Source organism: Cetorhinus maximus, chromosome 13 (genome assembly GCF_964194155.1).
Source record: "Cetorhinus maximus chromosome 13, sCetMax3.hap1.1, whole genome shotgun sequence".
NCBI classification, from domain to species: Eukaryota; Metazoa; Chordata; class Chondrichthyes; order Lamniformes; family Cetorhinidae; genus Cetorhinus; species Cetorhinus maximus.
In genome coordinates, this window is record NC_135891.1 from 42553597 (window position 1) to 42578091 (window position 24495).

Sequence of the window (24495 nt, forward strand, 5' to 3'; positions counted from 1 at the left end):
TTTCCGTAGTGTCCAATCCTGTTGCACTGGGAGCATTGAGCTGAACTTTCAGAACATTGATCTTGCCTGTGGGGACACTTCACTCTAGTGTTGGTATGGTCGCTCTGCTGGCCGGTCAGGTTGTTGTTTTCTCTGACTTAGAACGTCCCTGTGTCTTTGTTGCTTAACTAGCTGAACAGTGGGTTAGCCTCTGCACCATGATTTATTCTCTCTCCTTAAAATGGTCCTGTGTTGCTCATTGGAGTTCTGACTGTAACTATTTGGATTACCTTTTCCAGGGTTGGATCTTCTTTTGCTTGTAGGAGGTCAGAGAATGTGTCATCTGCTACTCCTACCATTATTCTGTCTCTGATGAATCCCGATTTTAAATCTCCATATTCGTAACCTTCTGCCATCCTGTACAGATCACTAATGAATGAATCAACAGGTTTTCCTGGCTGTTGGACTGTCTTATTGAATTTAGCTCTTTCGAGTATTTTATTATTTCTTAGATTAAAATAAATGTTGAATGATTTTAGTGCTTCTTCAAATTTTGTAGATGATTCATTAATTCCTTGTCTTGCAATAATGTCATCCACAATCGGGCCTACTGAGTAAAGCAGCATGTTCACCTGCACTTCTTCCAACTTTTTATATAAACCCAAAGTGATGCTGTATCTTAAGAATCTTTTCCTCCAAAGTCTCCAATTTTGTGATTGATCTGGGCCTTGGATTAGTCTGGATTGACTTGCAAGTGTGGAATTCTGATCCATGTTCAAAATTTTAAAAGTGTACGTTCTACTTTAAGGCCTGTATGAATTTCAAGATGGCATCGCCATTCACTCAGGGACAAAGGGATTTCACATGCCTGCTAGTTTTGACAGGCTCTGCAACAATGGCGATGGCGCTCAGCTTGAAAGAAGGTTTTTAACAATGGCTTCCTGGATCAGCTGCCTGCAGATGTCTCTTGTTCAGCGTTTTAATTTTTGACTCGTGAGCCCATTGAATTCTAGCCTCTGCTGGCCTTTTACTGAATTTAACAGTCGTGATGTTCCTGAAATATTTCATTAATTCTTTCTCTTTTTTCTCATTTCTGATGAGCTTGGATGCAATGTGTTTAGGCTGCAACTTGGGGGTTGGGTTTTAGCAATCGATCTCTCTCAAACTGCACTTCTGACTCTGAATTACTTTAAAGATTTCTCAGGACTTGCTGTAGCCTGGAATTTTAAGTGATTTAGCTCACCCTTGCTAGGTCTGCCGACTCTGTGCTCTGGGATTTGAAGCTGGGCTTCCAAAGGTGCTGCAATAAAGTCTTCTGCTGCAGTTAGGAATTTTAAATTTCTCCTTTAAGCTTCCACTTTGGAACTTTTTCTGGCAATTTTTCCTCTGTGCCTCTGCTTCTGGAGCTTCTATTCAGGTCAGAAAGTTTCTTTTAATTTTTACGCAGTCTTCCAACATTTTGATTTGTCTCCACATATTAGCGAGGTTTTGTTTTTTTTTCCACGCGCTGCCACCATGTTGAGGGATGTTGGTTACATCTCAGTAGATTTGATGAAGTCTTCGTAGTCTTTACCGGGTTAACTGTAAGTCTTTATTAACTACTAGAACTATTTACAAATACACAATAAAGGGTATAAGCTAGGAGCTGCCTCCATGCTTAGGCCTGCACGCAGCTCTGTCCAACACCACACTGACCCCTAGGTGTGGGCCATGTGCTCTCATACATCACAGTGTAGGCAGTACTGTACTGAGACCCACATTAATCCATATACTGCCAGACCCTTACACTACAGATTAAACACTACTCAGTAATCAGTAGTTGAACTATTAATCAACAGGATTCACAGTGCTAAAGCATTCATACTGGTGTGGGAATGCTTTTTCACTAAGCGACTGAGAAATTTGCATTGGTGATTTATGTGCCCACATAGACTGCACAGACCTCTCTCCCTGCAAGGACAAACTTCCCATACCTAACTCCAGGAGTTAAGACATATTCCGCTCATCAGCAAAGAACATTATGAAGCTTCCCATTATTTCCCTATTTTGGGAATACCTTACTCATTGGCAATGCTAATATACGTGTCCCATCAGGTCTATCCCACCAAGTTTAATGATTGGAAGTGCCAGCCTTGCTCTGACCAGGTTCCACAGGTGAGTGACGCTGCCCCGGAGCACCCTGGGAGTTGTAGTTCTTTTTTCCCGGCAGGAGGACTACAATCTCCCGGCAGGCTGTGCTGAGGCCGGAAGTGGTGACAGAGGCAGGCGGAGGGAGGGAGGCTGGGGTCGGGTTTGTTAATGGTATCTCCATACCTGGTCTGCACGATTGACGTGGGGAGGGGGATGGTGGCTGTGGTGGGGAGTTGTGCTGCTCGCCTTGTGGTGGTCGCTGTCTTGCTGACGGCTTGTTGCACCTGGTGCGATTCGCTGTCGCAGGTTGAGGGTCAAGCTGGGACCGGGCAGGCAGCAGCAGCAGCAGCAGGTCCAGGGGCACAAACTCACCTGGACCCCAAGAGCAGTCAGCAGCAGGATAATGTTAAATCCCAGTCGGACCACGGCGATCCTAAACCTGCCAACAGCGACACATCTGCGGAAGGTGGGAATAAAGCATCAAAAGGAGATCAAGACAGGTGAGGCAAAATAGACAAAGCTATAGGGCCGAAAGTGGCTCCTGCCAGGGGATGGTTGGACTCATTTACTTGCATTTTATTGTGGTTTGAAAACTCATTCATAACCTTTTAAAGCAAGATATGAAACGAGATGAAAACTTTTTAGCGACTTTAAAATGCTTTGCATTGCTTTTGTATTTTTTTAAATATGAATGTAAAGCGACTTATCAGAGTGTCAATTAACATTTTAAAATAAATAACTGTTTGAGCAATGTAGGTTTATTCATATTAAATTGATACCCAGACCATTTATATACTTCCTGGTTCCAGTCGTTTATGTGCCTGTGCTCCTCTCTTTCAAATTTTAATTAATGTATGTAAATGCCAGTATCCAGTTGAACAGTAATTCATACACTATGATAATGCAGCATTGTGAAGACTTTAGGGTTTGTCATGAATACTGTCACTAGCTCTTGCATACATTTAAATCAGCCCAAAAGTAGTCAGTCACACTCTTAACTTGATGGGAATTTTTTTTTCCCTACTGAAGTTGTTGGTGTGAATGGCAAATCAGTCTAATTTTATTGAAGGTGTAGCTGTTTGAACAAAGAACTGAATGACACGTCACTCAGTACACCCAGAATCATGGCTGTACGCTTAAGAGTGATGAGCTTGTTAACTGCAACTATCTTTAATTTTTTTGATAACTAGTGATATTGCTTTGGATTGATAGGATTGTAACATTAGGTAGCACTCTGACCTCTGAGCCAAAAGGTTCTCTGTTCTGGCCCCGGTCCTGTCAGTAAAGTAGAAACTCCAGACTAGCACTTCATTGCAGTATGGAGAGATTGCTGCCCTATCATGCAGATGAGATGTTAAACCAAGTATCTGACTGTCCTGTCTGGTGGATGTAAAATATCCCTAGACACTCTTCAAAGAGCAGGGAAGTTCTCCCAGTGTCCTGATTGACCCTCATCCCTCAACCAACATAAAATGGATTATCTGGCCATTTATTTTAATGCTTTTTGTGGAACCTTTCTGTGCACATGTTGACAGCCATTGTTCCTACATTACAACAGTAACCACATTCCACAATTACTTTATTGACAGTAAAAGCACTTTGTGGATCTCCTAAGGCTATGAAAGCTATATAAGTGCAAGTCCTTTCTTTAGTGATCAATTTATGTGCCCAGGGAAAGCAGAGGAATAGTTTATCAAATGGGTTCAGTCTACTCCTATTTATACCGGACCAGGAAAGGCCATTGAAATTTAGCTGGCTGTTACAAGTATCTGGAAACTATTGCATAGCATAACATTTGTGAACACCTCCATCAAATGTTTCAATAGGTGTTCATCTAACCCCCACTTGAACTTGCTGATATAATTATCCAGTACTGACTTCCATGGCAGTGCATTCCGTACATGCGTCAACTACTGTATAAAGTAACAAAATCTAACTTTACTCTCCAACCGGCAAGACTGAAGCTATTGTCACGGACCCTGATAGGAGGAGTGCGCACTTAATTCTAGCCCCACTTCTCTACAGGTTGCAACAATAGATTAAATGTTTAATTCACTCACCAAAATAGCCAGTTGTTTATCTTTGATACTGCTATACCCAGCATAAAAAAACTTTAACCAGGCTTCTTTCAATAAATGCAAAATAATTCATTTATTATAAAGCAAACTTCTTCTTTAAAACAAGTTGCAAAACTGGTTAACGTACAGTTTGTAATTTGGAAGTGTAATGATTTTCCCCTTTGTTATGAAACAGGTGTCCCAACACCCATACACACACAAACACAAAACAGGACAAACAAACACTTTCTCTGCAGAGGCTGTAGTATGGGACCGTTTTAAAAATGATAAAGTTCGAAAAGATCTTGATGCTGTTGATCTAACAGAATTCTGGTCACAGTAGATCTGGAAGTCCTTTCAGATGGATCTTTGATAACTCTCACTTGTCACAATTTTGCAGAGTTTCAAAAATACAGATGAGTTATTCTGATGAGAAGTTTCTGAAACAAGGATAACTAACTCTGGACTGCATGTAACACAAAGGGGAGGAAGAGCGAGAGGGTCTTCCTTATGCAGCCTGCTTTAAAGGCTCACACACTCTCCTGATCTTAATTCAAGAAGAATAAAATGTTCAGAGAATACTTCTCCCAGGCCAAGTGTTTTCACCCAATCAGCAGGAGTCTCTGGCCTGGCAACAGCAGTTCTTCTTTAACTCAGACAAAGTAATTCTTCTCTCACCAGGTCTCCCTGCTGGACATCTAGCTGTTGACCTGTGGCTTCCTGGAAAAAAAGGCATATTCACAGCTCAGAATTAAAAACATAAAACATAAAAACAACTCAAACGGAAGAGTGTCAAAAATTTAAAGTCTTTTCAATTTTCTAAAAAGCGGGTTCCTCACACTATCACTACTTGTAAAATCGACATAAGGACAAAAGCAAACTATTCAGCGACTCAAACCTGTCTGGAATTTAAATAGATCATGGCTGATGTGTACCTTTCAGTCCACTTACCAGTCTTTGCTCCATATTGCTTGACATCCTCGATTGATCTATCAATTGAAAATAATTGATCCAGCATCCACGTTGTTGTTTGTGGGGTAGAACATAATAGATTTCCACTATCCTTTGTGCAAAAGTGTTTCTTGATTTCACTCCTGAATGATCAGCTCTAATTGTACAATTGTACCCTCTTGTTCTGGATTCCCCCAATAGGATAAATACAGAGAAACTATTTTGTTATCTATTTACTTTATCATTGTAAAGAACATAATTAGATCATATCTCAAATTTCTAAACCCAAGGCAATGCAAACTAAGTTTATGCAACCTGTTATCATAATTGAACCCTTTAAGTCCTTTTCTACTTCTGATGAATCTGTGCAGAACCCACTTCTTGATATTCAGTGTCCAAAGCTGAATACTGTACTCTAGATGGGCTCGGACCAGGACTCCCCAATGGCAGCTTCACTTCCTCACTTATATTCAAATCCCGTTAAGATAAAGGCCAACATTTTATTACCCTTTTTGATTACTTTTTGTGGCTGTCTTTTAATTATTTATGCATGTACACACACACATCTCTTTGCTCCTTCACAGTTCCTAATTTATTACTGTTAACTAACATAATTTGGATTATTTTGATCCAGAGGGATGACATCACTGTTCCCCACATTGAACTCCATCTACCATAGTTTGTTCCACTCACTTAGTCTGTTACTCTTTGTAAATCCTTGTTCCTATCCACATTATCTTAATGTCAGTTGCAAACTTGGACACATTCATCTAAGCCACACTGTGGAATGGTGAAAAACTTCATTACAGATCACTGCGGACCATCACTCATCTCACCCAACCAATCGGGGAACACTTCATTTATTCCTGTTTACTGCCTTCTACCTTCTAATCAAATACCAACCCACATCGCAAGATTACCTCCAATAATTCGGTACGTTTTCATTTTTGTTCATCTCTTTTGTGGACCCTTATCAGATTCCTCCTTGAACTCTATATAGGCAACATCCATTGATATTACCCTATCCTTCATGCTAGTGACCTGAAAAAGATTCCAGTAACTTCTCCACAACTGATGCAAACTGACAGGTTTGGGTTCTTCGTTTATTCCTTGCAGTTTTGCAATCCAAAGGGTCAGTTGCTGAATTTAGAGAGCTTTGGAAAATGTTGACTAATGCATCCTGAACTTATTCACCTACTTCTTTTGAAACTGTTGAGTAGAAACCATCAGATGGTGGGGACTTGTCTATCAAGTCCCAGTCTATTAAAACTCCATTACCGTATTGTTTTATGTAAAGTTCTTATCCATAAGTATATTAAACTGTTTATTATTTCAGATGGACTTGATATCTTTATCACCCTTGCTGATCATTTTTCTGTCTCTTAACGATTCCTGTTAGACCTCAAAGCTGTGGAATATATTGCATCTCTCAGTCTTTCCTTCCTGCTGCAACCTAAAGCTGAACCTTGGAATTACCCAATCATGACTTTTTGATTTAGGTCATGTTTAACTCCCCCTCTATTGCCCTTGCATGCATGTACACTCACTTTCATTCAATAAACTTTTCAATCTCTTCCAAAAATGCTATTCATATTCCTACCCCAATATATGTATCAAAGTTCTTGAATAAAATTTCTCCTAAATTACATTAACTTTGTGCTTTTTAAAAAAAAATTTGCAAAGTAGACATAATTGAGCAAATTTGTAAATTAGATAGTGCTTAGGAAGTGCTTTCCTTTCAGTTCTTTGCCAAAATGTGCAAACAAAAACATTGAATCATTCACTTCACTTAATTATCCAATTAAAAATAAATTTATTTTGCAAATGCTAAGATTACTTTGTTATTCACAGAATTATTGTTACTTTCAATGTCTGTAGGTTCGGAAACCATAGTGATCGCGTTGTAAAAGTACTAAATGTCTCTGAGTTCACATTTCACTTTCAATAACTTAATTCATATAACTATGAACATTGCAATACCTCCATTGTATGCATGTTCAGATGTAAAGAGCCTACTTTTGAAAGGCAGAAATTTAGGTGGATCTCGGGTGCAATATTTGACCTGTTGGGTCAGTGAACGAGAATGGAAAAATTGTTTTTAAGTGTTTCTAGGTAGCTTTTCCTACTTGTCAATATTTCAGCCAATTAGTAGGTTAATTGAATTGTTCTTCATTGCCAATCAGAAAAGTTGCAAGTTTTAAGAAGTGTCTTTAAGGAGGAAAGTGGTTTAGGCAGTGAATTCCAGAGCTTAAAGCCTAGGTAGTTGAAGGCACAGTCATCAATAGTGGACAAAATTAATATAATGGATGCTTAAGCTGCCAGAATTAGATGAGCACAGATATCTCTGAGGGTTCTGGGTCTGGAGATTTTAGAGATAGGGAGGAGTGAGGATGTGGTGGGGTGAATTCGAAAACTAGGGTAAGTATTTTAAAACTAAGGCGTTGCTTGACCTTGAGCCAATGTAGGTCAGTGAGCACAGAGGTGATGAGTGAATAGGACATGGTAGATACTATATTCTTTGGTTATCTGGCTTATTTAGACATTTAATTTGGGAGTATAGTTGATTGGATAAATATCCAACATGCATTAGTGACAAGTGTTTGTATTGTAATCAACTCCAAAAATAAGGAGCCATTCATTTTCAAAGCAGTCTTGCTATTTCACTAATTTCAGGTTGTCAAATAATACTGCGGAACAAAATGATACGCTGCAAGCCACCTCAGTTCCCACAACCACCATCACTACTCCAATTCCACCAACTCCGCCAAAACCTATATTGCCTCTGCAGACAGGGGCTGAAGCGCAACAAGAAGAACAGTCAAGTGGAATGACTATATTCTTTAGTCTACTTATATTAGGTATGTCACTGATACAAAAGACTAATGTGTTCTGAATTTTCATCTCATATTATTTTCTCAGAAGTCTTAATCAATAAACTATTATCTGCTCCTGGTAAAGTCCATTGACCCTGAACTAGCATTTTTTTTCCTGCTCTCAAACTAATGCTGAAACAAATGTTGATGATTAGTAACGAAACTCTTCAGATACCAGAGTAATTTTATTTCTATAATTATACAATTATTAACTGTTTTCTTTGAGGTGATGTATTCTATTCTCATTTTCCCCTATTAAAAATAGTTATGATACAGAATGGTTTAGTGCAATTGGCAAAAATTATCTGTATTGAAAACTATATCAGTGCATGAGTGACATTATTTTCTGTGTTTTCCAGGCCTTATTGTTAATTTAGAGAAGAAAATTACTTTAGGAAAAATGTTTTATATTTATGAGATAAAATTCTAAAAATTGATAATTGGCTTCATAACTGTAAGCAGTTTGATTTTTCTTTTTGCATGATTTCAAGTTTCTTTATATCTTTATGTTCGCACTCTTGCGTCTGATTCACAAGGTTGTAGGTTCAAGTTCCACTCAAGGATTTGAACACAACAAGATAAAATCAAAAAACTGCGGAAGCTGGAAATCCAAAACAAAAACAAAAATACCTGGAAAAACTCAGCATGTCTGACAGCATCTGCGGAGAGGAACACAGTTAACGTTTCGAGTCCGTATGACTCTTCAACAGAATAGTTCTTATGCTGTCAGACTTGCTGAGTTTTTCCAGGTATTTTTGTTTTTGGTTTGAGCACAACAATCTTGGTTGACATTCCAGTACTGCAACAAAAGCTGCCATTTTTTGGATGAGATGATAAACCAAGGCCCTGTCTGTTCTCTGAGATGAACAGCATTTTGGGTGTACCTACACCACATGGACTGCAGCGATTCAAGAAGGCACCTCACCGCCACCGTCTCAAGGGCAACAAATGCTGGCCTGGCCAACAACATCCAATTCTCGTGAAAGAATATTGTTTTTTTTAAAAATCGAGCCTGTAATGGAACAGTAATTTGTGCTTATTGAAGTTATCTGTCCTGCAGCATTATTATATATCTATAGTATATCTATATATATTATATGTGTTTCAGTAATAGTCCTGATTTTTTTTCTTGAGTCTTTGCCATCTGCAGATTTTCTGTATTAATTTACAGGCAATACAATTCATGCAAAACTCAAACTAGCTATTGAAATAACATTACGCCTCATAATTCTGTGTCATGTGGACATAATGTAAACTGTGACAATTAGTAAATACCATTTGCTGCATGTGTTAATAAAATATCGTTTACTGAGAGGTACTACAGCTATTGAGCAGTGTGTTGGCTGTTGAGTCCCGGATGCAGTAAGGGGAGGGGGAGAAAATAATGCTTATTTACAAATTATTTGCAAAATTAAGGAAGTGCCAGACACTTGCCTTTTGAGAATTATTGAAACGTGCTGTTATAGCATGCAGGCTGTGTGTCTAGCTATATTAGGATAATATTTCAAATTTAGGATAAAGCCTGCTACATGCATTTCCTCTTTTTTTTTTCTGAGCCAAGTTTATTAAAATTTCCTTGACCAATTTAGCTAGAGACTTGTTTTGGACCAAAACTCAATAGTTAACTGAACCTACCGCTTGATTTTGCTTTATATGTAGTACATTTTCTCTTTGCCCTACTGCAACCACCCACCCACCACCAAATTTGGTTCTGCACACTTCTTATGTTGTGTGATAGTTGTGTGTATCTAGTCAGAGCAAAATCTTCATATTTGCAGAATTGAAATATTATGACCTGTAACTTCTGGTTCTTCCTGGTATATTGTAAAGTATGTCTAAATATTAAGATGTAAATTTTTTATTGTGGCTTGAGAGCTGCTTTTGAGCAGCGAACAAAAGTTGAAGTTATAGAAAGTTGATGCACTGAAAATTGGGTTTTGAAAATTCTGAGGTCAATTTTAAGGGAAATACTTTATATAGGAAGTAGAGTTGGGCTTTTGTCCCAAAAATGTTTTCACTTGCGAGATGCCAGGAGATTGACAGGTGTATTATGTAATTTTAATCCCATTTGACTAAATTATTATTCAACAGTATACTCTTTCCCCCTTTGGTTTTGTAATAGTATTAGATATGCATAACTTGTTTTATTTTCATTTCACAGCTATTTGCATCATATTGGTGCGACTGTTGATCAAATATAAACTGCATTTTCTGCCAGAAAGTGTGGCAGTTGTGTCATTAGGTAAGTGAACTGCCATTTTTTTATTTAATGCATTGAACTAGATCATTTTTATATTGAGATGGTATGTATGTGACTACAGGGAGCATTTTTAATATAAGCTATCTGAAATTCGAAAGTACATTGCAGATGTATTTGATATTCATATTTCTAGACGTGGGTGTCCCTAAATTGGAATCCGTGACGTCTGACCCAAGTTCCAATTACTCTTTGAAGCCACATTCTCTCAGTGCAACCAGTGTAATTGGAGCATCTTGCCAGTGCTAAAGACCATCAAAAACAGTGGGTCTTCATGTAAAGTAACCAAACTAATAACTTCATTAACTTCAATAAGGCATGACTTTTTCACTAAAGTCTTTGAAATAGTATCAGGGAGGGGAATAAAGAATATTGTATTTTATAGTGGAACTATAAATCTTGTCTTTCTATTCTAAAGCACCTTTTTGTTATGCAAAAGCAAAATACTGCAGATGCTGGAAATCTGAAATAAAAGCAGGCAAAATCTGTAGAGAAAGACCACATGTTAGACTAAAGGTCAATTACCTGAAATGTTAAACCTTTTTGTTATACTGGATTGACGCCTAGTGGGATAGTCACACCAGGCAACAAAATTCCCACCATCCAAAGCCCAGAGCACTGGCCTCTGAATACAGAGTTCACATCCATCAGGGTACTTGTATCCAGTGGTAATATAATGGTGAGCCCCCACCTCCTATCTCGGTCCTTCTAATTAGGCTAACGACCTACACGTATCAAAAAGAGTCTTTACCAAAAAACCTAAGTATGATCTGCTGGATATAAAAGCATGCAGAGAATGGGTTGTTTTAGCTATGGAAAGGGCATTAACATATTTGCGTAAAGTCTTGACGTGTCCTACTTTAGTCATCATTGCCCTCTGACCATTGATCCTTAATGCTGGTTTTAAGATGAAATATGGTTACACAAATGTATTTTGGTTGCTACTACCATCATAAAATCCATTAACGTGTGTACATGAAATCAATAAAGGAGACAAGTTCTCTTTTGTGTATTTTTAGTTCTTTGATTAAAGTGATAGAATTGCAGCACCTTCGGTGTGACTACCTCTTTTTGTGGTACATGGGGAATAACCTACATTCAAAATAAGATTAGGCAATGTAACCATGTTTATTTTTTCCAGGAAATAGAAACCCCTTCCCAATTTTCCTCCTTTCGATCTTTGACCTGAAGTGCTAATAAATTTGAGTAGTATTAATGGTGGGGAGAACTTGGGATTGTTGGGAAGGAAAGGAAAAAGAATCATCAGTGTAATTTTTTTCCCATTGGTTTGCTGTCAAAATATTGATACTTAGAGGATAATTTATAATCAAGCCATGAGAAAGTCCATGATTGTTAATAATCTAACTGCTCCTTTAAACAAAGTATCTTTTATAAACTTTGCTCAATATGTACCAGCCAAATTTTTTTCTCAAACAACATGCTTTGTTTCACACTTGCCATAAACTTTGTTCTGCTTTTCAGAAGCTGGAGTCCTATACTGCATTGGGAACTGAACAGTTTAAAGAAACAACATTTCACAAGCTGATTTTTCTTAATTGTGACAGATGCTGCTGTTTAAGTTTTTTTGAGGATGAATAAATGTTATGGAGGAACTTCAGGGATATGAGATGGTGGATAATTCTTGCAAAAAGCTGACACAGGCAAACCAAATTGCCTACATGTGTACCGTAAAATTCTTTGATTCATATTTTAATTTCCATTTCTTGGCTTGGAACTAAATTTAACTTAAGTACACTATTTCACAGTGCAGTGGCACAAAAATTGCTCATGCTTCTAAAGCTATTCAACACTGGACAGTCAGAGGACAGAAGTCCTTGAATAATACTTGAACCTGAAATCCAGTCTGGTACACAATAGGATACAGGAACTGCTCTGTGAAGTATTAAGGTTTTAGGAAACAGAAATTAAATATCCACTCCTAAGTGTGTTACATTTGGTTATATTATGTTTTAGCATTAATCCTGTGGATCAGTGAGTGAGAGATGGGATGTTTTAATTGGTTTCAGATTCTGTGTCCAATTTAGAACCAACATTTATTTGAGAGGACGATCATCTTATGAGATTGTGTTTTAAATCATGGTATTACATTTTTACCTTTTCTTTTTTCCTCAGGGATCTTAATGGGAGCTGTGATTAAAATTATAGAATCACAGCACTGGGCTAACTGGAAGGTAGGTTTCCAATTGTTATGTGACAGAACAAAGAGCATCAAAGTGGATAATAATTATTCCCATACCATGAAAGTCCCATCACAATCTTCTTTTTCAGGATGGAATTGATTTTTTTCATTATCTATCCATTCCTGGAAAGATTGAACTGGCACCTATGTTAACATTAACCAAACAAATTGCTCAAACAGTTTTGTTGAAACTACTTCCAGTCACTGGACTGAATTTTATGGCCCCTCCTGCTGGCGGTATTTTCTGGTCCCGCTGAAATAAATGGAGTTTTGAACGGCTTGCCGCATTTCCTGGCCTGCCCCCTGTAAAATTATCCATTTGTTTTTAAAAGTTCCTTTAACATTTAAAGGTGCCTAAAAGAAGTTTTACACACACAGGTCTAACTGTTTAGGCCTTGGGCTAGTCCCTATTAGCAGATTCTTTGTGCATTAGAGACGCATCATGGAAGTTCTAGTTTTATCTTACTGGAGTGGGGTATAATATAATACCATGACTACATGATGCCAATCTATTATATGATTGCAAAGCAAAAAATATTAGAAATAACTGAAGCATAGGGAGCACAATAAGTATTTTTAAAAAATAACTAGACTTGTATTCCGTCACGTGTTCTTGATTTAAGGGGTTCTGTAATTGAGGCGTTTACAATTATTGAAGGATTTGATGGGGTGGATAGAAAGAAACTATTTGCTCAGGTGGGGGAGTTTGGAACAAGGGTGAATTACCTTAAAATTAGAGCTAAACTGTTCAGGAGTGATTTCAGGGATTACTACTTCACACAAAGGGTAATGGAAATCTGAACTCTCTCCTTCAAAAAGCTGCTGGGACTAGGTTAATTGAAAATTTCAAAACTGAGTTTGATAGATTTTTGTTGGGCAAGGGCATTGAGAGAAGTGGAACCAAAGAATTTAAATGACTTTATGATGCAGAACAGCTATGATCTATTTGAACTGCAGAACAGGCTCAACAGCAAATTGACTTAATCCTAGGTCTAGTTCATATTGCTGCTCTGCAGTGCTTGGACATGATGACAATGTTGAGTCTGCTAAGAACCCTCAGTCTTTGAATTTCATCCTTAACTATTTGAATACCATTCATACAACGTGTGTTTCATATTTCAGAAGAATCCACCTTGGTTAACCAGTTGTCACATCATTGCTGCTGAGCTTTGATTTGGTTGCAATGTCAGTCATTTAGTCAAGTGGGTTATACAAATGGTCCTCTGTTCAAGCTGTTTATTATTAGATATGTGACAGTGGGCTATTCTATGGGCAGAATTTTCTGCCTGTCAAGTGGGCAGGCCTGACCCTATCTCCGGCAGGCGTGGAGCCGATCCCCGCCAGCGAAGCGGGCTACACCGCCATTTTACGTGGGCGGGCCAATTAAGGCCCGCCCAGCGTGACGTCCGGTGGGAGGTGCTATGCGCACCCTGTGCGGGCAGGGGAGGATTCCCTAAAAGCGAGAGTGTGCTCTTTCGCGTGTGCGCATGAAAGAGCGCACATCTCAGTGAGGCCAAGTGCAGCCTCAGGGAGATCGCCTGGACTTTGAAAAATGTTAAAAATAGAGAAAAAAAAAATCCCTTACATGTCCCCCACAATGTCACATGAGTTGGGACATGTTCATAATTTACAGAATAAGTTTAATAAAATTTTTAAAACCCTGCATGAAACCTCATCCCACCGCTGGATGAGGTTTCATGTTTTTCCTATTTGCTGCCGGGGCTCCTGGCCTGCCCGCCAACCTTAAGGTTGGACGGGTAGGTCCTTTAATTGGTTAAATGACCCTGTCAATGGCCTCAATTGGCCATTGACAGGTCAGCGGGCCCGCAGCTGATTTTGCTGTGCCCCCGCCTTCCTGAAAGTTTAAATGGGGTGGGATGACGTCGAGGGTTCCGCCCTATGTCATCCTGCATCATTTTACGTGCCAGCAAGAGGACCCCGCCCCCTGCTCGGCGATGGCAAAATCCTGCCCTATGTTGCTGATGGCTTCAGATCTAATTCTGGGAAATAAGTAAAGAATAAAAATTTTTTATTATGAAAATAACTGAGTAAAATACTTACAGATGAAAGAAGAATACAGAAATTAAGAAATGTATAATGCTTTTGTTGCTATGCTACCTAACTGCCACGATTTGTGCACAAAATATCCATATTCATTGGGTAAAATATTCTAAGTTGATGAACCAATTAAAAATTAAATTTCTGTAAAGATACAATTCCCCCACACACATTTAAGTAGCACAAAAATTATAGAAGGTACAAAATAACTAATTTTCTTGAAGTTGTGATTTATTTTTTTAAATTGATGATACAGAAATAGTGTAAGGATAGTTAGCCTTTAGTATTGTATTTGAGTATAAACATAACCGAAAGCCTATTGTGAGGGATCAATAATAATTAATAAGCAAATGGCACCAAAAGTAACCCCTCATTCAAGAGGTTTTCACTCAGAGCACAGAAACCAAAGTAACTCCGTTTGGCCATTCCTGATATCCTTCATTCTGCCGCTTCTTGATGGGTCATAGGCTCGCTGTCCAATTTTCCTTTGGCCGCACTGACTTTTTGAATGATTTGCTCACCTTGCTGCTTCTGCCTCAAAACATACTGGACATAAACCTGCTGTTTTTGTTTTGCTCTCTGCTGCCCTTTTAACCTGTTGCAACAAGCATAAACATCACTGATCCTGTACACAGGTCTCTGGAGGCTCTATCCAGCGACGTTGATCTGCCCTGGGAGCAGTCACCCTTGTGTGGTTGTTGTGGGTTAGAAAAATAAATGCAAGCAAATTACCACCCAAGGGTTCTGTCCTGCATGAGTTGGATTGAATTTATGCAGTTACAAAAACCATGGAAGATAAATCCGTCTGTAAAATTGTAAGCAGTGTAACTGTAGAATGAATAGAATTAATCAAATTATTTTAAAAATAAAATTAAAATATTTAAAACAATTAAGATACTTAAAACAAGCAAAATATCATATAACAGCATTTTGCTGTGATGCTATACACACGTTAAAAACACAGCTTTTAAAGTAGGTGCACAAAATAGATGATTACTGCACGAACCTCATTCCAAGTTTTGAGGATGATAGTAAACAGATTTTGCTTTGTGTTCCCGACTCCAGCAACCAGTTTAGCAGACTTTCCAAAAATTATTTCCTGGAGGGACAATAGTTGCCTTGAGATTTTATTTTCATTTCATTGGATGGAAGAAGATAATTTAAATGAGCAACATTTATCTTCTTGCAATAAGTTGTATAATCGGAGGAAGATCTAACCATTCTCCAGGCTTGCAGAATTGGAAAGGTTCAAATGCTGTGGTATGCATGTCTAATGCAGCTGATATGTGATGTTGCTACATCCTAAGATTTTAATAGAACCATAACATGGCATAGCATAGACGGAGACCATGCATCCCACCGTGCCTGTGCCAGCTCTTTGAAAGAGCTATCCAATTATCCAATTCACCCACTCCCCTACTCTTCACCCATATCCCCGTGATGCTTTTCTCTTCAAGTATTTCCTTTTGAAAGTTACTGTTGAGTTGGCTACCAGCACCCATTCAGATATTCCAGATCACAGCCACCAAAATGCCAAAGGTCAAATACTGATGGACCCCTTCCTATTTTCATCTCCTTATTTCTTTCTGAAAGAAAAATTAAAAGTAAAAGTTTAGTTCGAAGATTAACGCTTTTGGAAGTAGATTCTTTCTACTTGCCTAATCAATGCTAACAATGTTGTTTGGAACAGCATAAAAGTCCTGTGTTCCTATTATTTATCAAGTGCCAGAACATGTAATGTGTGTGATGTGCTTTTGTCTCTTTAGGAATATTTATATTCTCTGAAAGAATTATCTTTATCCATTTTAAAAAATCAACATTTTCAAATGAATCACATAAATTATGGCAGCAGTAACTAGTTGTAACCTCAATTTTTCACATTTTTTCCTCAAAGATTCTATGCAGTGTTTTTAAAAAAAAACAAACAAATTCTTAAGTGTTGGTGAGCTGGACATGATTTGTAGGACATGAAAATCAAGCGTTGCACAAAATATTTCTCCCACCTGAGTTCTCACCTGATAGGTACTATATTTGTTCACATAGCATTGCCTGGGATTAAACCGATCCCTCTTGTTACTTTTGTGGCCTTCTAATTTTTCAATATCAGAAGAATAAACACAATCAGATTTTATGACTAGATATGAGAGATATAAATCAGATTTTATTAAAAGAAAATATTAAACAATGACATTACTTCAGATTTGATTTAAAAACATTTAACTTCCACTTCCATGGAAATTCAAAATCAACAGAAGAACAATACTTGGCAAATTCCTGACGCTAAATCTAAACCAGTGTCCATAACGTGTTATTTTGGAGGTTTTGTCTATCCGTCAGTCTGGCCTATACCTGTAACACCCTTTTTGTTTAAAATTGGAATCGAGAAAGCAAAAGGTATTGTCCATAGTTGAACAAAGCCCAGCAGATATTAAAAATTGTCCCTGATCTCCACTTAGATGAGACCCTAGCCGGTTTTTACACTTTACAAAATATTTTAGCTTTAAATTGGTTTCAAAATAAAGCAGTGTAAAATGCCTTTTACTTGCTATGGAATCAACTTATTTGCATTGGAATAATGCTTTAGAAATGATATTTTGCATACCGGACTGGTCCGCACATTCATTCCAAAAGAAAAGTAGAAAATTAGTTGAAAAAAAGACAAATAGCTGCAGGTCTTTCCTATCAAGCAGTAACCAAATTTAAAGTGCCCAATTGCATCTTGTATCGCTAATAAAAAGTCTTTTTAATATAGTCATAATTTTGGTCTGTGAGGCATCATCCAGATGTAGCATCGAAGAATAAATAAGAAAGAAAGAACTTGAATTTATATAGTGCCAAGCGAAAATTTTGAGGAAGAGCAACTATTACTTACATGTGACAACTATTTGACAGCAAATTTGATCATTTTATTGATATTTTCCAACCAAACACCTACGATAGGCATTTGCTTTAAATAGCAACCTCCCAGGATGATTTTGGAGTTGTACTGTCTATGTCTGTGTCTGCATTTGCATCTGCATGAATTTGATGTCCCTTATCTATTTAATTTTAAGACTTTTGGCTGCTGACTTCTAATGATACTATTGTGAACTCAAATATATACAATTGTGTAATTTGACTAAAATAATTTAATAATTGTAACAAATGTTTTGATTTAAAAAAAATAGCATAAGATGTTGCTAAGGAATGGTACCTAGCAAATCTCTGCTTCAAATGTGCTGATTATAAAAGATTGATTGAAGCAATGCATGTAAGTGGATTTAATTTCCGTGTTATGGAGATTATTATTTTAAATCTTGTTAGTTTTTATCACATTATGACTGCATGTTACAGAATAGGGAAAAAGCAATAAGATAAAGGTAACTTCTTTAAAACTTAGTTTACCAAATCTGAGGTGACGCTTTTTTAAAATGGTCGTGTAATGATGCTATCCCATCCCACGCATACAGTTGCACAGATCTTCCAGTCTCTCATCAGAGACCAGACGTACCCCCCAAAATGCACTTCGGAACCCCGCGAAGTCCCAATGCAGTGACTCCGTGGGAATTGACCAGGAAGTTTGAACTGCCAATGGGCAATTCTCCTGCTTCTGACTTACTTAACTAATATAGTTACCCAGGAAATGTTGAACAGAAAAACCCTAGTTTAATTCCTGGCTAACTATACAAATGACATGCCCACTTTCACCCCACTGAGACCCCCCCCAAAAACACCCCCACCCAACCTGACTAGCGCCACCACCCGACTCTGCCCTGACACCACCCCCCCCACTCCCTCCTGACCTAACTTGACTAGCCCCACCACCTGCCTCCCCCCACCCCCAACCTACTGACTTCGCCATCACCTGATCTGACTAGCTCCCACCACACAACTCCCAACCCTGCCCCCTAAATCTTCCCAACTCCTCCCTGACCGGACCTGACTGACCCCTGGCCAGACAACCCCTCCCAACCAGACCCGAAAACCAAACAGCCCACCTGTCCACTCAACCACCTCACCTATCCACCACTTACTCAGCTGCCACCCTCCCAACCTACTGTCACCTCACCCACCTACCCACTCACTCCACCCACACGCGCCCACCCTCACGTGCCCACTCACTTGTACTCACTCTCACACTGAGAAGCTCGGGGGCTTTAAATCCTTACCAGCCAGTGCCTTAAAAAGGGGCTGGCTTCTGCACTGATTCTGTTCACTGCTATCTGCAAGGACTCCTGCACTGTGAGAGTTCTGCAGGATCATGATCAGAAGTTGGAGGCTTTTCAACTGCCAAACAAGTTAATTGGTACTGAAAATTAACTTTTACAGGTGTGGGGTTTTCACTAATTCAAATTTGGATTATTGTTGGAGATTTAAAAAAATTAAAATTCTTTTTTTCAACTTCTTGGTCTCTTATCTCGATCTCTCTTAACCCCATATGTTCCTCTCTTTATTTTGCTTTCTGTGCATGATTTTACATTGAATTAATGTTTCATAAAGTGCCACAAAACAAGCTTGTCAACAAAGTAGAAGCCCATGGGATAAAAGGGCAGCATGGTGGCTTATTGACAGGAAACAAAGTGGTGATGAATGGTTGTTTTTGGATTAGGATGGAGTTCACTAAGTTGTTCGGACCCCTGCTCTTCCTGATATATCTTAATTATTTAGACTTTGATGTATTGGGCACAATTTCACAATTTTTGGACGACATATAACTTGGAAGCATTGTGAACTGCGAGGAGGCTAGTGTAGAACTTCATGAGGACAGACAGGTTAGCATATTAGATGGACACATCTCAGATGAAGTTTAATGCATAGGAGTGTGAAGTGATACATTTTGGTAGCTGGAGCGAGGAAAGCCAATGTGAAATAAAGGATACAACTCTAAAGGTGACGCAGGAGGAGAGGGACCTGGGAGTATATGTGAACAAATCATTGAAGGTGGTGGGGTAGGCTGAGAAAATGGTTAAAAAAATGTTTGGGATCCTTTGCTTTATAAAGGACAAAAGCAAGGAAGTTATGGTGACCCCTGGAAAGCACTGGTTAGGTATCTTCTGAAGTATTATGCCCAATTCAGGCCCCCAAACTTCAGATAGGATGTGAAGGCACTGGAGAGGATGCAGAAAAGATTTGCAAGAATGGTTCCAGTGACGAAGACTTCAGTTAACTTAAATAGATTGGCAAAGCTGGGGTTGTTCCCTGTAGAGAAGAGACAATTGAGAAGAGATTTGATAGAGGTGTTCCCGTTGATGGAAGAGTCGAGAATCAGAGGACACTGATTTAAGGTGATTGGCCGATAAACCAGAGGCAACGTGAGGAAAAACTATTTTACACAGCAAGTGATTAGGATATGGAAAGCACTGCCTGAAGTGCATTCTATATCCTAATCACTCTGGAGGCAGATTCAATCATGGCTACCAAAAGGGAATTGGATAATTATCTGAAGAGAAAAATTTGTGGGCTATGTAGAAAAGGTAGGGAAGTAGGACTAGCTGAGTAAATCTTACAGGGAGCTGACACGGACACAACGGCCAAATAGCGCCCTTCGGTGCTGTAACCATTCTATCATTCTAACTATTTTAACTCCCACTTCCTGTTTCAGACACGTGTCTCAGCCAAGGATTCTTTTGGCTAAGGAGACACACCTTTGGTTGCTTTTTCACACGGGTCCAAAATTTCCAATAAAAGGTGCCATCCTGTTTTTGTTCTCTAATAATTGCAACTCTATGGGAAAGTACAAGTATAATGAATGACACAGTGCTGCTTGTTCGCCAATGCCCACAAAATTTGGACCATACATTTTCACATTTTCCTTGCCTCTGTTCTGAGACTATTTTGAAATTGAGCAAATACTTGACTGTACTTCTGTGACATTTTGAAACGAGATGATACCACCCCTCCCCCCAACTCTAAATCTTTCAGTCACTCTGATAAGAATTTTGAAGATGTGTTTCAATGTGCATGCGTAGTTTTTTTTGTGCTGCTGCTTATATATAATGAAGAAACTTGAGTCCTGTTCATTCTTGCTGACTGAAAACAGGCATTGATAATCTGCAGTAAAAATTGGAGAATAAGTGACCAGCATCAAATGATCATCATACGAATATACAAATTAGAAGCAGGAGTAGGCCATTCTGCCCCTCGAGCCTGCCCCATCATTCAGTAAGATCATAGCTGATCTGATTGTGGCCTCAGCTCAACATTCTGCCTCCCCTGATAACTTTTGACTCCCTTGCTAGTCAAAAATCTTTCTGCCTCTGCCTTAAAAATACTCAATGACCATGCCTCCAACGCTGTCTGGGGAAGAGAGTTCCAAAGACTCATGACCCTCTGAGAGAAAAAATTTCTTCTCATCTGTTAAATAAAAGACCCTTTATTTTTAAACAGTGTCCCCTAGTTCTAGTCTCCCCCCACCACCCAACCCCCCCCCCCCCCCCCCCCACCCCCTGCAAGGGGAAACATCATTTCAACATCCACCTTGTCAAGTCCCCTCAAGACCTTATATGTTTCAATAAGATCACCTCTCAAAAAAAATCAAAATGGAGGACAGTTCATGGTCTGGAGTTGCTGAACTCAATGTTAAGTCCAGAAGGCTGTAAAAGTGTCTAATCAGAAGATGAGGTGCTGTTCATCCAATTTATGTTGAGCTTCACTGGAATATTGTAGCAGGCTAGGGACAGAAATGTGAGCATTAGAGCAAGATGGCAAATTGAAATGGCATGTGACAGGAAGGCCGGGACCATGCCTGCAGACTGAGCAAAGGTGTTCAGCAAAGTGGTCACTCAGTCTGCATTTAGTTTTTTCAATGTAGTGGAGACAGCATTGTGAGCAGCTAATGCAGTAGACTATATTGAAAGCAGTGCAAGCGAATCGCTGCTTCACCTGGAAGGAGTGTTTGGGGCTTTGGATGGCGAGAAGGGAGGAGGTAAAGGGGCAGGTGTTACATCTCCTGCAATTGCATGGGATGGTGCTGTAGGAAGGGGATGAGGTGTTGGGGATGATAGAGGAGTAGACCAGAATGGAGGGAACAGTCTGTTCGGAGAAAACTGTGTTTTCTGTTTTTATTTCAGATTTTGCTTTTACCCCTACTTTTACTTCCATTCCCCTTGCAATGAACAACAACATTCCATTTGCCTTCCTAATCACTTGCTATACCTATGTACTAACTTTTTGTGAATCATGTACTAGGACACCCAGATCCCTCTGTACCTCTTAGTTCTGTAATCTCTTTCCTTGTAAATAATATGCTGCTTTTCTATTATTGCCAAAGTGGACAAGTTCACATTTTCCCCCATTAAACTCCCATCTGCCAATTTTTTGCCCACTCACTTAACCTATCTATGTCCCCTTTGCAGACTCCTTATGTCCTCTTCACAACTTACTTTCCAACCTATCTTTGTTCATCAAATTTAGCAACGATACCTTCTTCCCCTTCATCCAAGTCATTGATATAAATTGTAAATAGTTGAGGTCCCAGCACTGATCTCTGTGGCACTGTACTCATCACATGTTGCCAACCCGAAAATGACCCATTTATGCCAACTCTCTGTTTCCTGTTAGCTAACCAATGCTCGATCCATGCTGATATGTTACCTGCTACACCATGAGCTCCTATTTTGCGTAGTAACCTTTGATGTAGCACCTTGTTCGATGCCTTCTGGAAATCTAAGTACAACACATCCACAGGTTCCCCTTTATCCATGTTGCTCGTTACTTCCTCAAAGGACTCCAATAAATGAGTCAAACATGATTTCCCTTTCACAAAACCATGTTGACTCTGCCTGATCGCATTGAGATTTTCCAAGTGCCCTGCGATAACTTCCTTAATTATAAATTCCAGCAATTTCTATATGATGGATGTAAGGCTAGCCGGCCTGGAGTTTCCTGCTTTCTGCCTGTCTCCTTTTTTGAATAGAGGAGTCACATTCAGTATTTTCCAATCTGATGGAACCTTTCCAGATTGTAAGGAATTATGGAAAATTAAAACCAATGCATATTTCAGCAGCTACTTCTTTTAAAACTCTAAGGTGAAGTCCAACAGTCTTGTCAGCTTTTAGTTCTAGTTATTGTCTTAGTGCCCTTTCCCTGGTGATTGCAATTGTTTTAAGTTCCTCCCGCTCTTTCACCTCCTGATTCACGATTATCTCTAGAATGTTAATTGTATCCCCTACAGTGAAGACAGACGCAAAATGTATTTTTTAAAAATTCATTCATGGGATGTGGGCATCGTTGGCGAGGCCCGCATTTATTGCCCACCCTAATTGCCCTTGAGAAGATGGTGGTGAGCTGCCTTCTTGAACCACTTCAGTCCATGTGGTGTAAGTAAACCCACAGTGCTGTCAGGGAGGGAGATTCAGGATTTTAACCCAGCAACAGTGAAGGAACGGCGATATATTTCCAAGTTAGGATGGTGAGTGACTTGGAGGGGAACTTCCAGATGGTGGTGTTCCCATTTGTCTGCTGCCCTTGTCCTTCTAGATGGTAGCAGTTGTGGGTTTGGAAAGTGCTGTCTAAGGAGCCTGGTGAGTTCCTGCAGTGCATCTTGTAGATGGTACACACTGCTGTCGCTGTGTATCGGTGGTGGAAGGAGTGAATGTTTGTGGATGGGGTGCCAATCAAGCGGGCTGCTTTGCCCTGGATGTCAAGCTTCCTGAGTGTTGTTGGAGCTGCACTCATCCAGGCAAGTAGGGAGTACTCCATCACACTCCTGACTTGTGCCTTTTAGATGGTGGACAGGCTTTGAGGAGTCAGAAGGCGAGTTACTCTCCACAGGATTCCTAGCCTCTGACCTGTTCTTGTATCCACAGAATTTATATGGTTAGTCCAGTTTAGTTTCTGTTCAATGGTAACCCCAAGGATGTTGATCGTGGGGGATTCAATGATGGTAATGCCATTGAATGTCGAGTGGTGATGGTTAGATTCTCTCTTGTTGAAGATGGTCATTGCCTGGCACTTGAGCACCATAAAATTTACTTTCCGCTTGTCAGCCCAAGCCTGGATATTGTCCAAGTCTTGCTGCATTTGGACATGGACTGCAATTCATCAGCCATTTCCTTATGTTCCATATTAGTTACCCAGATTTACTCTCCAGAGGATGAAGGCTTACTTATTTTTTTCTTTTTAAATACCTGTAGAAACGCTGGCTAGGTTTCTCTCATACCCTAATTTCTTCCCTTTATTAATCTTTTAGTTATTCTTTGCTGTATTTTATGTTCTGTCCAATCTTCTGACCTTCCACTTATCTTTGCAGCATTATATGCTTTTTCTTTCAATTTTACTATCTTTAACTTGCTTAGTTAGCCACAGATGGTGCATCCTTCCCATAGAATCTTTCTTTCTCACTAGAATGTAGATTTTCTGAGTTTTGAAATATCTCCTTAACTGTGTGCCACTGCATGTTTACTGACCTATCCTTTAACCTAATTTCCCAGTTCACTTCAGCCAGCTCTGTCTTCATAATTACCATTATTTAAGTTTAAACACTAGCCTTAGATCCACTCTCTCCCTCAAACTGAATGCGAAGTTCAGTCGTATTATGATCACTGCTATCTAGGGGTGCCTTCACTATGAGCTCATTAATTAATCCTGTCTCATTGCACATTATCAGGTATAGGATAGCCTGCTCTCTGGTTGATGCTAGAATGTGTTGCTCTAAGAAACTATCCTGAAAGCACACTATGAACTCCTCATCCAAGCTGCCTTAGCCATTCAGATTTGTCCAATCTAGACATAGATTAAAGGCACCCATGATTATCGCCATACCTTTCTCACAAGTCCCCATTATTTCTTCCTTAAGTAAGGGCAATTATGAAGACAGAGCTGGCTAAAGTGAACTGGGAAATTGGGTTAAAGGATAGGTCAGTAAAGATGCAGTGGAACACATTTAAGGAGATATTTCAATACTCAGAAACTCCTACAATATGGTTACTGTTAGTAAAAAACCACTCCCAAAAGTGACTTCTTACCATTGCTATTTCTCATCTCCACCCAAACTGATTCTACATGTTGATT

The 24495-nt window shown here is 39.2% G+C and overlaps 1 protein-coding gene across 2 annotated transcripts in view; it reads left to right on the forward strand.

The window, feature by feature from the left end:
• Nucleotides 1-2218: 2218 nt before the first annotated feature.
• The window catches only part of slc9a8 (solute carrier family 9 member 8), a 73024-nt gene continuing 50747 nt past the window's right edge, over nt 2219-24495 (forward strand). For both annotated transcript variants that reach the window (XM_078555311.1, XM_078555313.1), the window contains exons 1-4: nt 2219-2609; nt 7791-7975; nt 10152-10232; nt 12381-12439. In XM_078555311.1, the coding sequence (XP_078411437.1) occupies nt 2278-2609; nt 7791-7975; nt 10152-10232; nt 12381-12439 (657 nt within the window). In that variant the 5' untranslated portion in view covers nt 2219-2277. The remainder of the gene's footprint in view (nt 2610-7790; nt 7976-10151; nt 10233-12380; nt 12440-24495) is intronic.